The sequence below is a fragment of the Fukomys damarensis genome, unplaced genomic scaffold (assembly GCF_012274545.1).
Source record: "Fukomys damarensis isolate Sample0158 unplaced genomic scaffold, DMR_v1.0_HiC HiC_scaffold_35, whole genome shotgun sequence".
Lineage (NCBI taxonomy): Eukaryota > Metazoa > Chordata > Mammalia > Rodentia > Bathyergidae > Fukomys > Fukomys damarensis.
The window spans coordinates 36,031,890-36,044,809 of NW_022900947.1; the positions used below are offsets into that span (position 1 = coordinate 36,031,890).

Here is a 12,920-nt window from a genome sequence, read left to right on the forward strand (position 1 = left end):
TATCCATGATTGTTCCTTGTCAGTTTTCAATGAGGTATTTTTATTTCTCTTGCTGTTGTTTAAATATCGATGCTCTAGAGTTTCTACAAAAGTATAAAGAGACTTTTACTCCAATCTCTTGCCTCATACAATTTTATGTATAAGTGTAGTTTCAACTATCATCAGTTACTTCTAACCACATCCACTCTTCACTCTCTCTTCTGAGCTACAGGTCTATGTCTTCTATCTTGATATCTTCAATTCAATATACCTCTGCTTAATATGTAAAACCACAAATATTCATCAGCCAAGCAGCAAAATGAACACAACCCTCCACTCCTGTGTTCAATATGACCATGAATGGTACCACTTTTCACGAAATCTTTGGTCTTCTCTTCATTTCTTCTTCAATGTCTATAGTGAACAGATAACCAAGACTGGAAAATTCCTCCACGTGGAAAAATTTTAAATCTTTTCTTATCCTTCAGTCCTCAGTAACTCTACTCCAGCACAGTCCACAATCATCTCTTTCCTGGAATACAAGTTTCTGGAAAATTCTTTTTGTTACCTTATCCTTTACATTAAATACATTATTGTATTCATAAAATTTGACTTACATATATCCTGTACCTACCCCCTAACCCTTCATCAATCTTACAATAATTTTTTTCATATTTAGAAAGAAGTCAAGCACTTAAGCTATTAAAATGCAGACTGTTGTGCCTCCCCAACTAGCCACCATGAGTCCATAGATCTTAGAAAGGACTCAACTACTTTCATACGTATCCCCGTGATCCCAATGCAGATGAGTATGCACATTTTGAGGAACAATTTACAGATTCTAGACAGGGACTGGAAAATGTTTACTGAATGAAGGAATGTTATCTGAGTCTAACTCCTAACCTTCCAAAATATCAATAACCATTCAGTAGCCAACTTCTACATTCTACCTCTAAAGTGGGAAAATATTATTACTTAACTTCTGATATACAGTGTTTGACAATTTTGCAGTACATTCCTTAGTTAACTGTATTTGCAAATGACAATCTCTGATAAAGAACAGATAAGTCCTGTGTAAATTTCAAACCAGATATTGAGATCCAAAAACTCCCTAACCCTCAGGATGAGGTTAATTACTGAACTAATACACAGTGGTCTCCTAAGATTCTAAGAGATAACACTATCCATGTTTTCATAGAGGAAGAAAAATATTAACAAAGAAAATCAATATAATCAATGGACCAAGGTCACATGTATCTGACTGCCTGTTTCTTAATAGACTAAGTTAAACGCTGAAATCTCAGTATTATTTCAAAGATTCCACTGTTCATGTCTAAACCCTAATAGCGATCAAACACAAGCATCTCGACTAACATGCAGTGATTTGGTAGCTGCACCATTTTGTCTGGAGAATATGCGTGCATGGTGGAAATTTGTACGAATATAGAAACACGGGAGTGGAAGAAAAAAAAACAGAGGCATGAGTTTAAGATTGCTATAATCCACATGCCTACTACAAACTTTGTTGATTGTAAGCTACTACAGAATTCCAAAGTTTAATTACCATCTTACTCACAAATTTTTAAAATGTTGAAATAAAAATTTTTGTAACTTAATTGCAGACACTGTAATTAGAATCTTTAATTATAACTTAGGGGCTATGGCTGTTTGTATGTGTGTGTGCATGTATGGGGGCATGTGTGGGAGCTTGTGTTTGTTCTTTTGGCTCTTAATTCTTTTTGCTATTCTGCTTTTTTCTCTCAGGCGAATGTCATAAAAAACTCGTATCACTGGCCTGAACAAGAGAGACTAGGTAGAATTTACTATTGAGTGTGCACACTGCAAAAGAATAAAAGTGTATCAACTGTGCCATTTAAAGCATAATAAATGTATTGCATGATTTACTTTTTCCTCTGTAACAAACTGTTTCTCTAACACATTAATTAGGTGTCTTCATATTTTCTTTTACTTTTAGGAAATAATATGGATGTGCTTCTCTCTCTCATCCTTATCATATCTGTATTTAGACAATAGTATGTACTAAACAAGACAAGAAATTCCTCATTATTTATCTTACTTTCCAGCAAAAGTAATATCAAGATTAAAAGTACACATTTTGGTCATTATAAAAACCAAATCATATCAATTCATGAAATATTTATTTTTTAACTGAGCTTCCTTCTTCCTGGTAGACTTACAATGTAATTATGTGCTTGTGTCTTGTTCTATGTGTATATAGGTAATGCAACATTAAAATATTCACCAGTTCCACTTTCTTCTCTAGTCTTGGAAAGCATCAAAAAGAACATTTAACTGATCAAATTATTTTCTCATCCTCATTTGAAATATTTTCTATATTATATGTATGCCAATGATCAGTTTATTGCCTCTTCACATCCACCCTGTTTCCAAAGACTGGTAGTAACAAAGACAGAGAGAGGATTAGTCAAATACATGATTCCTGCTGGAACAAAAAGTCTTAATACATTTTGCCAAAAAATATAGGACTTGATTTTTTCTGTAAACCTCACATGCAAAACATGTCTTTCAAAATTTTTTATATTTTTAGATAAAATTATTCATTGTGTTAAAAAATCAAAAATTCCCATGCAGTAATTATTACTACTAATATCCACAACACAAGCACACATTTTTTATTGAGTTTATTGGTACATTTTAGATATACAGTACAGTTACATTCATTACTGGATACACAAACACACATTTTAAAAAACCTTCACCATTGCGAACTTATTGATATTTTGGGAACATGTATAATTTGCCATTCTGGTTTGGCTGGTAACAAGATACCAAAAGTAATCATATAAGCACCATCATCTATATAATGTTCTGTTAATTTTTCACTGTAATGCTTGATAAAATGCTGAATGTCCACACGATTCTACCCAGAAGCTTGGGATTTATGATCACTATCCCTTTCTATTATTTGGGAGCATTTACTAAGATACAAAAAAACCCCCAAAGATAATTTATTAAGAAGACATTATTTCACAGCCCATGAATAACATTTGGGCTACACAAAATTGCTAAATGTCTTTGTCATCATTTCAAAGTTCTGTCGTCTTAAATCAGTCAATGGAAAAAAGCAGATTTATATTTTAGATGAGGGACCGGTAATATTAACTCAATGGTAGAGCATTGCCTAGCCTGTGGAAGCTGCCGCACCAAGAAAAAGAAAAACAGAAAATAAGACCAAAATGTATGCTAAAGCAAATGAGAAAGAAAGATTTTGTTAAACAGGGTTCCAGAATTTTTCCTTTCATCCAGGGTGGGGTACAGAGGGGCTTCAAACCTTCACATTCTAAATTTGAAACAAAGCTATAAAGACCTGACAGTGCTTTGTATCCATCACATCTCTAAAGATGAGGATAATCAGGAGGAAGACATGACAATCATAAACAAATATGCACCAAATATTGATGCCCCCAACTATATAAAACAAATATGAAATAACATGAAAAACCAAATAAGCACTAATACAATTGTAGTGGGGGATTAAATACCCCACTATCACAAATAGATCATCTAGGCAGAAAATCAACAACGAAATACTAGAACTGAATCTAGCTTTTGAAAGCATGGACTTAATAGACGTCTATAGAGTGTTCCATCCCACAAAAACAGAATATACATTCTTTTCGGCTTCACATGGGTCATTCTCCAAGACAGACCACATACTAGCTCACAGAACAGGTCTGAATAAATGCAAAAGAATTGAAGTTATCCCCTGTATATTATCAGAACATAGTGCAATCAAGTTGGAGATCAATAGCATAAGAAAAGGTAGGAACTTCACAAATACATGGATATTGAACAACACTCTCCTGAACAATCAATGGCTCACAGAGGAAATTAAAGAAGAAATTAGACAGTTTTTACAAATAAATAAAAATGCCAATAAAACATGCAGGAATCTATGGGAAACAATGAAAGCAGTTCTATGTGGAAAATTCATAGCACTGAATACCCAAGAGAGGAAATTATAAAGATTCGAGCAGAAATCAATGCAATGGAGACTAAGAAAATGATACAAAAATAAATGAATTGAAGGGTTGGTTTTTTGAAAGAATAAATAAAATCGATAAATCCATAGGCAACCTTATCAAAAAAAGGAAAGAAAAGGCTCAGATCCATGCAACCAGGAATGAAAAAGGCGAAGTCACAAAAGATCCAACAGAAATCCAGAGGATCCTCAATACCTACTTTGAGAATGTGTACTCTAATAAAATGGAAAACACAGAAGAAATGGACAGATTTCTAGATACTTATGAATTACCAAAGTTGAACAAAGAAGACAAAAACATTTTAAACACCCCAATTACAATCAGTGAAATTGAAAATGCAATTAAAATTTTACCAACAAAGAAAAGCCCAGGCCCTGATTGATTCACTGCTGAATTTTACAAGAGATTTAGAGAAGAACTACTGCCATTACTCTTCAAACTTTTCAATGAAATTTAAAGAGAAGCAATACTTCCAAATTCCTTCCTGGAAGCAAGTATCACTTTGATTCCCAAACCGAGGAAAGATGTAACTAAAAAAGAGAACTACAGGCCAATCTCCTTCATGGATAAAGAAGCAAAAATCCTTAATAAGATACTAGCAAACAGAATACAGAGGATCATCAAGAAGATCATACATTCTGACCAAGTCAGATTTTTTTCAGGGATGAAAGGATGGTTCAACATATGTAAGTCAATAAATGTAATACACTATATTAACAAAGTCAAAGACAAAAACCACATGATCCTCTGGATAGATGCAGAAAAAGGATATGACAAAATTCAACACCCATTCATGATAAAAATGCTGCATAAAATTGGAATAGATGGTCTATACCTCAACTTAATAAAGTCTATCTATGAAAAACCAACAGCCAACATCATATGCAATATGCCCAAAACTGAAAACTTTCATGTTAAAATCAGGAACAAGACAAAGATGCCCACTATCACCACTCTCCTTCAATACAGTTCTGGAAACATGAGCCATAGCAATTAGACAAGAGAAAGAAATTAAAGCAATAAAGATAGGAAAGGAAGAAGTTAAACTGTCATTATTCGCTGACAATATGATGCTCTACACTGAAGATCCAAAAAACTTCACCAAAAGACTTCTAGACTTATTTGACAGATTCAGTAGAGTATCTGGATATAACGTGAACACCCAAAAATCAAAAATCTAGACTTAATTGACAGATTCAGTAGTGTATCTGGATATAAGGTGAACACCCTTCTTGTACACAAATAACAGAGTCACTGAGAGAGAAATTAGGGAAACAATTCCTTTCACAATAGCATCCAAAAAAAATGAAGTATCTAGGAATCAACCTAACAAAAGAAGCAAAAGACCTCAACACTAAAAACTACAGCACTCTGAAAAAAGAAATCAAAGAGGATATAAGAAAATGGAAAGATGTCCCCTGCTCCTGGGTAGGAAGAATCAACATAGTGAAAATGGCCATACTACCAAAACAGCTATATACATTCAATGCAATGTCAATTGAAATTAAAACACTATATTTCACTGAACTAGAAAAAATAATCCAAAAACTAATTTGGAACCATAAGAGACCTAGAGTAGCAAAAGCCATCCTAGGCAACAGACACATGGCAACGGGTATAACAATTCCCAATTTGAAACTATACTACAAAGCCACTGTGATAAAAACAGCATGATACTAGCAAAAAAACAGACCTAAGGATCAGTGGAACAGATTGGAAGACACAAAAACAATTCCAGATGCACTCAGCTACATCATCTTTGACAAAGAAGCTGACCCTCTCCACTGGAGGAAAGATAGACTCTTTAATAAATGGTGTTGGAAAAACTGGATTTCAACCTGCCACAGATTAAAACTGGACCGTTATCTTTCACCATGCACTAAATTAAAATCAAAGTGGAATAAAGATCTAAATATTAAAACAGAAACACTAAACTTGCTGGAAGATAAGTTAGGCAGAACTCTTGGAGACATTAGCATAGGAAAAGACTTTATGAACAAATCCTCAGTAGGACGGGAACTAGCAGAAAGAATCAACAACTGGGATCTCATCTTATTTAAAAGCTTCTTGACTGCAAAAGAAACCATCAACAGAACTAAGAGACAACCTACAATGTAAGAAAAAATTTTTACCAGCTGCTCCTCAGACAAAGGACTGTTATGTAGAATATATAAAGAACTCAAACCCGTCACCCCCCCGCCAAATACAAGGACTGGCTTAAAAAATGGGCATCTGAAATGAACAGACATTTTCAGACAAAGAAGTAAAAGCAGCAAGTAAATATATGAAAAAATCTTCCACATCACTGGTCATTTGAGAGATGCAGATGAAAACAACACTGAGATTCCACCTCACCCCACAAAGAATGCCTGCTATCAAGAAATCAACCAATAAAAATTGCTGGCAGGGGTTGTGGGGAGAAAGGAAACCTCCATTGTTGGTGGGAGTGCAGGCTGGTGCAACCACTATGGAATCAATATGGAGATACTTCAAAGAGCTGGGACTGGAGGTTCCATTTGACCCAGCCATCCCTCTGCTGGTTATCTTTCCAACAGATTTAAAAGAATCATATCACAGAGATATATGTGCACCTATGTTTAAAGCAACACAGGTTGTAATAGCTAAAGCTTGGAAACAGCCCATTTGCCCATCCGTTGGAAACTGGACAAAGAAGATGTGGCTTTTCTATAAAATGGAATATTATTCAGCCATAAAGAATGAGAAATTAGATTCATTCATAGGAAAATGGATACATTTTGAGGATATACTCCTAAGTGAAATAAATAAGTCACATGTGTAAATACTGAATTGATTCTCTGGTGTGTAAAACTATAATAGTACATAAGATCCTAATGAGATAATTGACAATGTGAAATAGGAAGAAAAGGGCTAAAGGTGTAGGGAAAGTGGGAAGGGTAGGGGAAAGTTAATAAGGAAAAAAATTATGAGAAAATGAAGAAATTTAAATGAAGTGTTTGTAAAGGGGGAGGGAGGAGGGGTGACGGGAGAGCAGGGACAAAGGAAAAAAATGAGAACCAAGACCTGTCATGTAAAGGTACTAGATCCCAATAATCAATGTAAGTGTACTGTATACTTAGAATGTACTGATAACCCCGATGAGAAAAAAAATAAATAAACTAAAGATGAGGATAACTTCTTTTTAAATACAATCTACATCAGGAAATACTTCATACATACAGAAAAGCACAGAGAATAATATGATTGGCCTTTATCACTGATATTCAACAAACATAATTCTTCAATACTGGTTTCAGATTATTTTCATAAAAAACCCAGGGAGTATGGAAGCACATCATTTCCCTTGCATCTACTACTCTTCCTTAGTCCAATTTATGGATCTCTCTCCTCAGTTGTTGCTGCTGTTGTTGTTATTGTTGTTTTCTTTTTTTTTGCGATAGGTACAGACTGTACATAGCAATCACACTGCATAATCCTTCTGCAACTCATTTTTTTCCCACTCATTATGGGTCTGTAAAATTTATTTGTGGTTTTCACAAGTAGCTAGAAGACAACTGCATTACGTCAAACTGCCTTACATTTTCATCCACCCAAGTCAATATAAGAAAAACATCTGTGACCTGCCTCACAAGCACAAGGTCCCAAGTTCAATCCCTGGTTCAAAAAAAAAAAAAGAAAAGAAAAGTGTGAGGTGTGAGATAACAGTGCTTCCAATGGGGGTGGGACAGATTTTTTTTTTAAACTAAAAAGTGGCAAAGGCAAGGGAGTTCATGAAAAATAAACTAATAAAATTTATGAGTGCTGTAACAAAGAAAAAAATATTTGTTCTGTTTGTTTATTAAGAAGCAAAATATAGAAACTTGTCAAATTGCCCCCTTGGGTTACCAGAGAAAGGTAAGAAACTGGGGAGAGAGGTTGCTGGAGAACAACTGGGTTGAACCCTAAGGAGGATGTCTAAAGAGACATTGAGCCCTGGAGTGGAGGAGGTCTGAGGGGTGAATGAGTTTATGAACCACAAACTGGCCAGCGAGGTAGAGGTAGCAGGAGACAAGAGACACGTGTATAAGGGGAAAACAGACAGGAAAGTGTCATATGGAGGATTTGACAGACTGGCTTGATACTTATGAACAGCACACTGTGTCGACAAAAATGTTCAGAGCACTATAAGTAACAGCAGAAATAAAGGGCTGATTGTTGAAATTTTCATAAATAATCAATAATTTTTCTTTGGTGATCCTAGCTACCAGTTTCTAACACTCCAAATAGTGTTCTCTACTACATGTCTCACTTTAAAGAAAACTAATCAAACACCAATTGAACATATCAAAGAACATCCACATTCTAGTTTTCCTTAGACTGCTTTATAGGTGCCTCCTAATGACACAGACTGCACCACAAGGCCCTCAATCTGCACAGTGCAATCAGAATTCTACTGTGCATAACAACCGGGACCACATCTGTAAGAACCACTCGTCTATGAAACCATGTAAACTCATGGAAGTCCAAGCAAGTGCTCTAATATTAGAAAATTGTTCTCAGTAATATGATTATTGTTATTGGAAATTTTAATTCTTTACCACACTGTTGTTAGGTTGACAAGAATATAGAAAAAAAACGGCTAATCTGAAACTCTAACTGGCATTGTGCTTCAAAAAACAGATCAGCACCCTTAATATTCTATGTGTTTGCATGGAATATAAAGACAGGAGATAGATACATAGTTCTATAACAATAAAAATATTCTTTTCTTCTAAATTACCCACCTTTTCCTATTATATGCAAAAAAAAAAAAACTATAATAAACAACTCACCATATCTGTATCTGAGACAGGGCCAAAACTGGTCACGTAGATGTTAGTGAAGACTTCAGTAATGCTGTCTGATACAAGAAGAAGAGATCACATATAAATTTCAGGTAGTGAGAACCACGAAAAAGAAGGAGTTGAGTAAATATTATGGTTAGGAACCTGAGTGATAAATTTAAGAGTATTGCTTTTTTACTTTAGTACAGCTTTTAAAACCAAGAAAGAGGTATACCTTAAAATATTCTTGCATTTTTATTTGAAAACTACACCTGATTACAACTTTATTTTTAATAATATGTTGTTTTGTATGAACCATCTTAAGTACAATAGTCAAATACATTTATCACAAGTACTAACAATAAACTACATTGATATAGTTCTAAACATAATGTTTAAACATTTTAGATGTTCTTTCAGGATGATGCAGATGACAGGATTAATAGGTTGTAAAACAATATATCCTTTCCATAAAGCATGAAACCATTTTTAATCATTATAATACATTCCCTATTAATATAAAATATTTTATTGTTCAGTAACATAACAATAAAAGCAAATAACTTCCATTAATCACCATAGATGACTTCAAAACAGGCTTGACTATAAATGTATTTCAGATTGCTTGGAATGTTAAAGTTGACATGAATTGGATTCTAAAATTATATAACTTATTAACTGTAGGATAATTAACTCTATTGCTTTATTAACCAGATAATTTAAACCTTTCATTTAAAATAAAGCCAAGGGCTGGGGATTTGGCTCAGTGGTTCTGCCGCTTGCCTTGCAAGTGCAAGGGCCTGAGTTTGATGCCTAGTACCAAAATAAATAAATAAATAAATAAATAAAATAAAGTCAAATTTGCAATGAAGAAAAAGAGAAAAAAAAAGTAAAAATAAAAAGCCTTTCAATCATCTTGCAGGTAAATATATATATGAATATATATATATAATTTATTTCTGTTATGATGAGATTAATGTTTCACCTGCTATCAAATTTATAATTCCACACAATCTCAGGAAATATTTTTCATATTATACTTGAATTTACAAATATCAAAGAGAATAAACTATGTCCAGGACATTGAAAATAGGCAAAAACTGAAATGTAAATATAGCTTTTAAAAAATATTTGCTTACTGCATAGTAGGTACTGTTTAAAGGAATTTAAAAAAGTAATTTGCTTGAAAAATCAACACAATAAACCCTGCAACATCTCTACCCATCTATACACAGGAAAGTAAGCCAGGGTGCTCCATCACATGAGCCACCACTACAGCAGACAGTCAGGTTTCACAACCTAAGTAATCTGGCTGCCAGTCCTTGTGCCAAACCGAAGCAGGACAGAAACTTGTTTCTTAAAGTAGCTTCTTTTTAACTACATATTTCTATTCACCCAAATACCATCTGCCAAATGTATTATGATAGTGAACCAAATAAATATGCCTATTTAACTTTACTTTAGATGCTATTTGATGCTTAAGGCTGTATTATAAAATTATATTACAAAGCTAATTTGTAAAAAATGTTTTATTTATTTATTCTTAGATGCCACATACTCCAAGTGGGAGGGCCTCCTGAACCTGCAACTTATGCAATCCCATAGGACCCATGCTCAGAAGACCTCAATGCTCAGTTCAATGTTTGCACTCTTCAAATTCTTCATTATTTTTTGAAGAAATGCCCCATGTTTTTACTTTGAATCAAGTTACTGATTCTGAACCTGAATTTTATGTGCTACTAGAAAAAAATCATGCAAATAGACCCATTTTCCTCCTTATTCCTATCAAATCATTCGTGCTATCACATTTATTTAATAAACAACTTCATAAAACATTAGTTATTGCTGATATTGATTTAAAATATTCCAGAGAGGAGAACATAAAATGATAAAGTAGTTGTCACTCTAAAAATTGGAAAGCTATTCTCCTTAGTGTGTGTAGCAAAGTTAAGAAAAATGACAAAACTTGATGATGCCATGAACATAAATAATATCCACTATATGCTAAATAGCAAGTACAACATAAGGGGCATCTAATGGCCACAAGGACTGGTCAGCTGAGAACTGGAAAGTCAAAAACAAGATTAGCCTCAAATATCATTGCAGCAAGCTTAGCAACTAAAGCTGCCAAATGCAGATATACATAATTACTGAAGGATAGGAAGTGATGGCCTGGTTCACTGACTTCATAAATACTCACAGCTACAGAGAACAAGCATTGGAAGGCAGGGTCTCCTGCTGTGGAAGCTCAGAAAAAAGCAGAACCAACAAGGCCCACCACGGCCCATTCATATCAAATCCCTATCTGAATCACGGAAAGGGGCCTTTGGTATTAAGATTCTGAGGATTTCAGTCTGGATGCATGCACAGAGCTGTCGTCCACCTAAACAGATCAGGGAAGCATTTTACTGTGACAATGACAAAGGTTTGATGGCTCTAAGACAAATTTCTAGGGTTTTATTTCAAAAAGCAATCTTTAATTTTGATTTGGCTTTCCACAAGGTAGGAGAAGGAAAGGGAACAGAAGGAAGAGGAAGGGAGAGAAGAAATTACATTAATATAAAGTAACTGTAGTTATTGAGACAATGATTTATCAAAGACTGTCTATCGTATCTTCTGGTTATGTTTTACGTATTTCCTCATGTGCATTTGGAAGAGGGTAGAAGTGTGTTATGCATGTATGATAAAATAGTCTGATTGATTGGACACATACGTCCACATACAGAGTAGAGAAAGGAACCTGTAACTAGGGACAATTTTAGTCTGCACATTCGAGCAATCATGAGTCACCTCCTTAAGTCCTAATCATGTTCAGTGGATGTACCAACGACGGTCCTGACTTAGAGCCTTTCACATGGGCTGGCCTCTTTCCTTTGCCACTCTTGATTAAGTGTTTGTCTACCTTTAAGTCTTAATTTAAATGTTTTTCCCTAGAGCAGAGGTTTACTCTTTCCCTTATCTAATATAAGTACCCTTATCTCATTTCATCTCTGACAGCTTGTTCTACAAGGTTTTTTAGAATCTGTCATTATTTTTATGCATTCATTTATTTTTACTTCTCTTTTGTGTGTGTGTTTGATTTATCTTCCCAACCAGAACTCAGTCTAATTAAGGGAGAGAGGCTATGTCATTCTGTTCATCGTTATATTACAAAAACTTAATGTTTTTGAATAAACAAATTATTTACTACAGTTCTTGTATAACATCTTTCTCTTCCCATAGTATTTATGAACATTAAAATGGCCATGCAAAGCCGGGTGTGGTGGCGTATGCCTGTAATCCCAGCACTTGGAAGGCTGAGGCAGGAGGATTGCTGTGAGTTTGAGACCTGCCTGGGCTACATAGTGAGTTCCAGGTTCATCTCAACTACATAGTGAGACCCTGTCTCAAAAAAAAAAAAAAGAAGAAGAAGAAGAAAAAATGGCCATGCATAACTGTCACCATTCATAAGGAACAAGACACTTGTCACTTTTGAAGGCAGAGCCCCAAATTTTCCCTTAAAAAAGGAAAGTTGAAAGACTAGGTCATAGGAGCCCCCTGAAGTAGCAAAGTTGAACAAAAAAAAAAGTGTAGTTGAAGAAATGAGGATCCGGGGAAAGCAAAATGGCATTGTGAGCAGTAAACATCTCTTAGCTAAGCACCTACCCTGAGTTACTTCCAAATATTCACTTATCAGCTAAACTTTTGGCTTTAGAAAGACTAATGCTATAATAAGCAAAAGTAAGAGTATCTTCTGTATAAATTTATTCTGAGGCAAAACACCAAGAGTCTGCCAATAGGTACTTTAGGAGAACAAGGGTGCATGTGACAAACATACAAGAAAGTACAGTACTTAGGAGCTATCATCAAAGTCTGAATGGTGGCTACAACTGGAGAGAAAGCAGGGGGAATAAGCGGAAGTGATAGAAAGGAATATAATGCATTTCTCATATTGTCCTTCTTTAAAATTATTCCTAATCAATTTAGAAAAATCATAAGACTTGGAGAAAGTGGTTGTCACAGAAATCCTACTACTCTCCTTATTTTTATGAACCTCTGAAATTCTTAACCCCAAAAAATGACCCTGGGGATACCCCAAATGAATATGTAAGTAATTTCAAGAATGTATAAATAAATTAATAAAAACTGTTCTTGC

General features: G+C 34.5%; 1 protein-coding gene across 3 annotated transcripts in view; it reads right to left on the bottom strand.

Moving 5' to 3' along the window:
• The window catches only part of Gabra2 (gamma-aminobutyric acid type A receptor subunit alpha2), a 137,729-nt gene that overhangs the window by 64,534 nt on the left and 60,275 nt on the right, over nucleotides 1-12,920 (bottom strand). For all 3 annotated transcript variants that reach the window (XM_010631634.2, XM_010631637.2, XM_033758909.1), the window contains exon 4: nucleotides 8,795-8,862. In XM_010631634.2, the coding sequence (XP_010629936.1) occupies nucleotides 8,795-8,862 (68 nt within the window). The remainder of the gene's footprint in view (nucleotides 1-8,794; nucleotides 8,863-12,920) is intronic.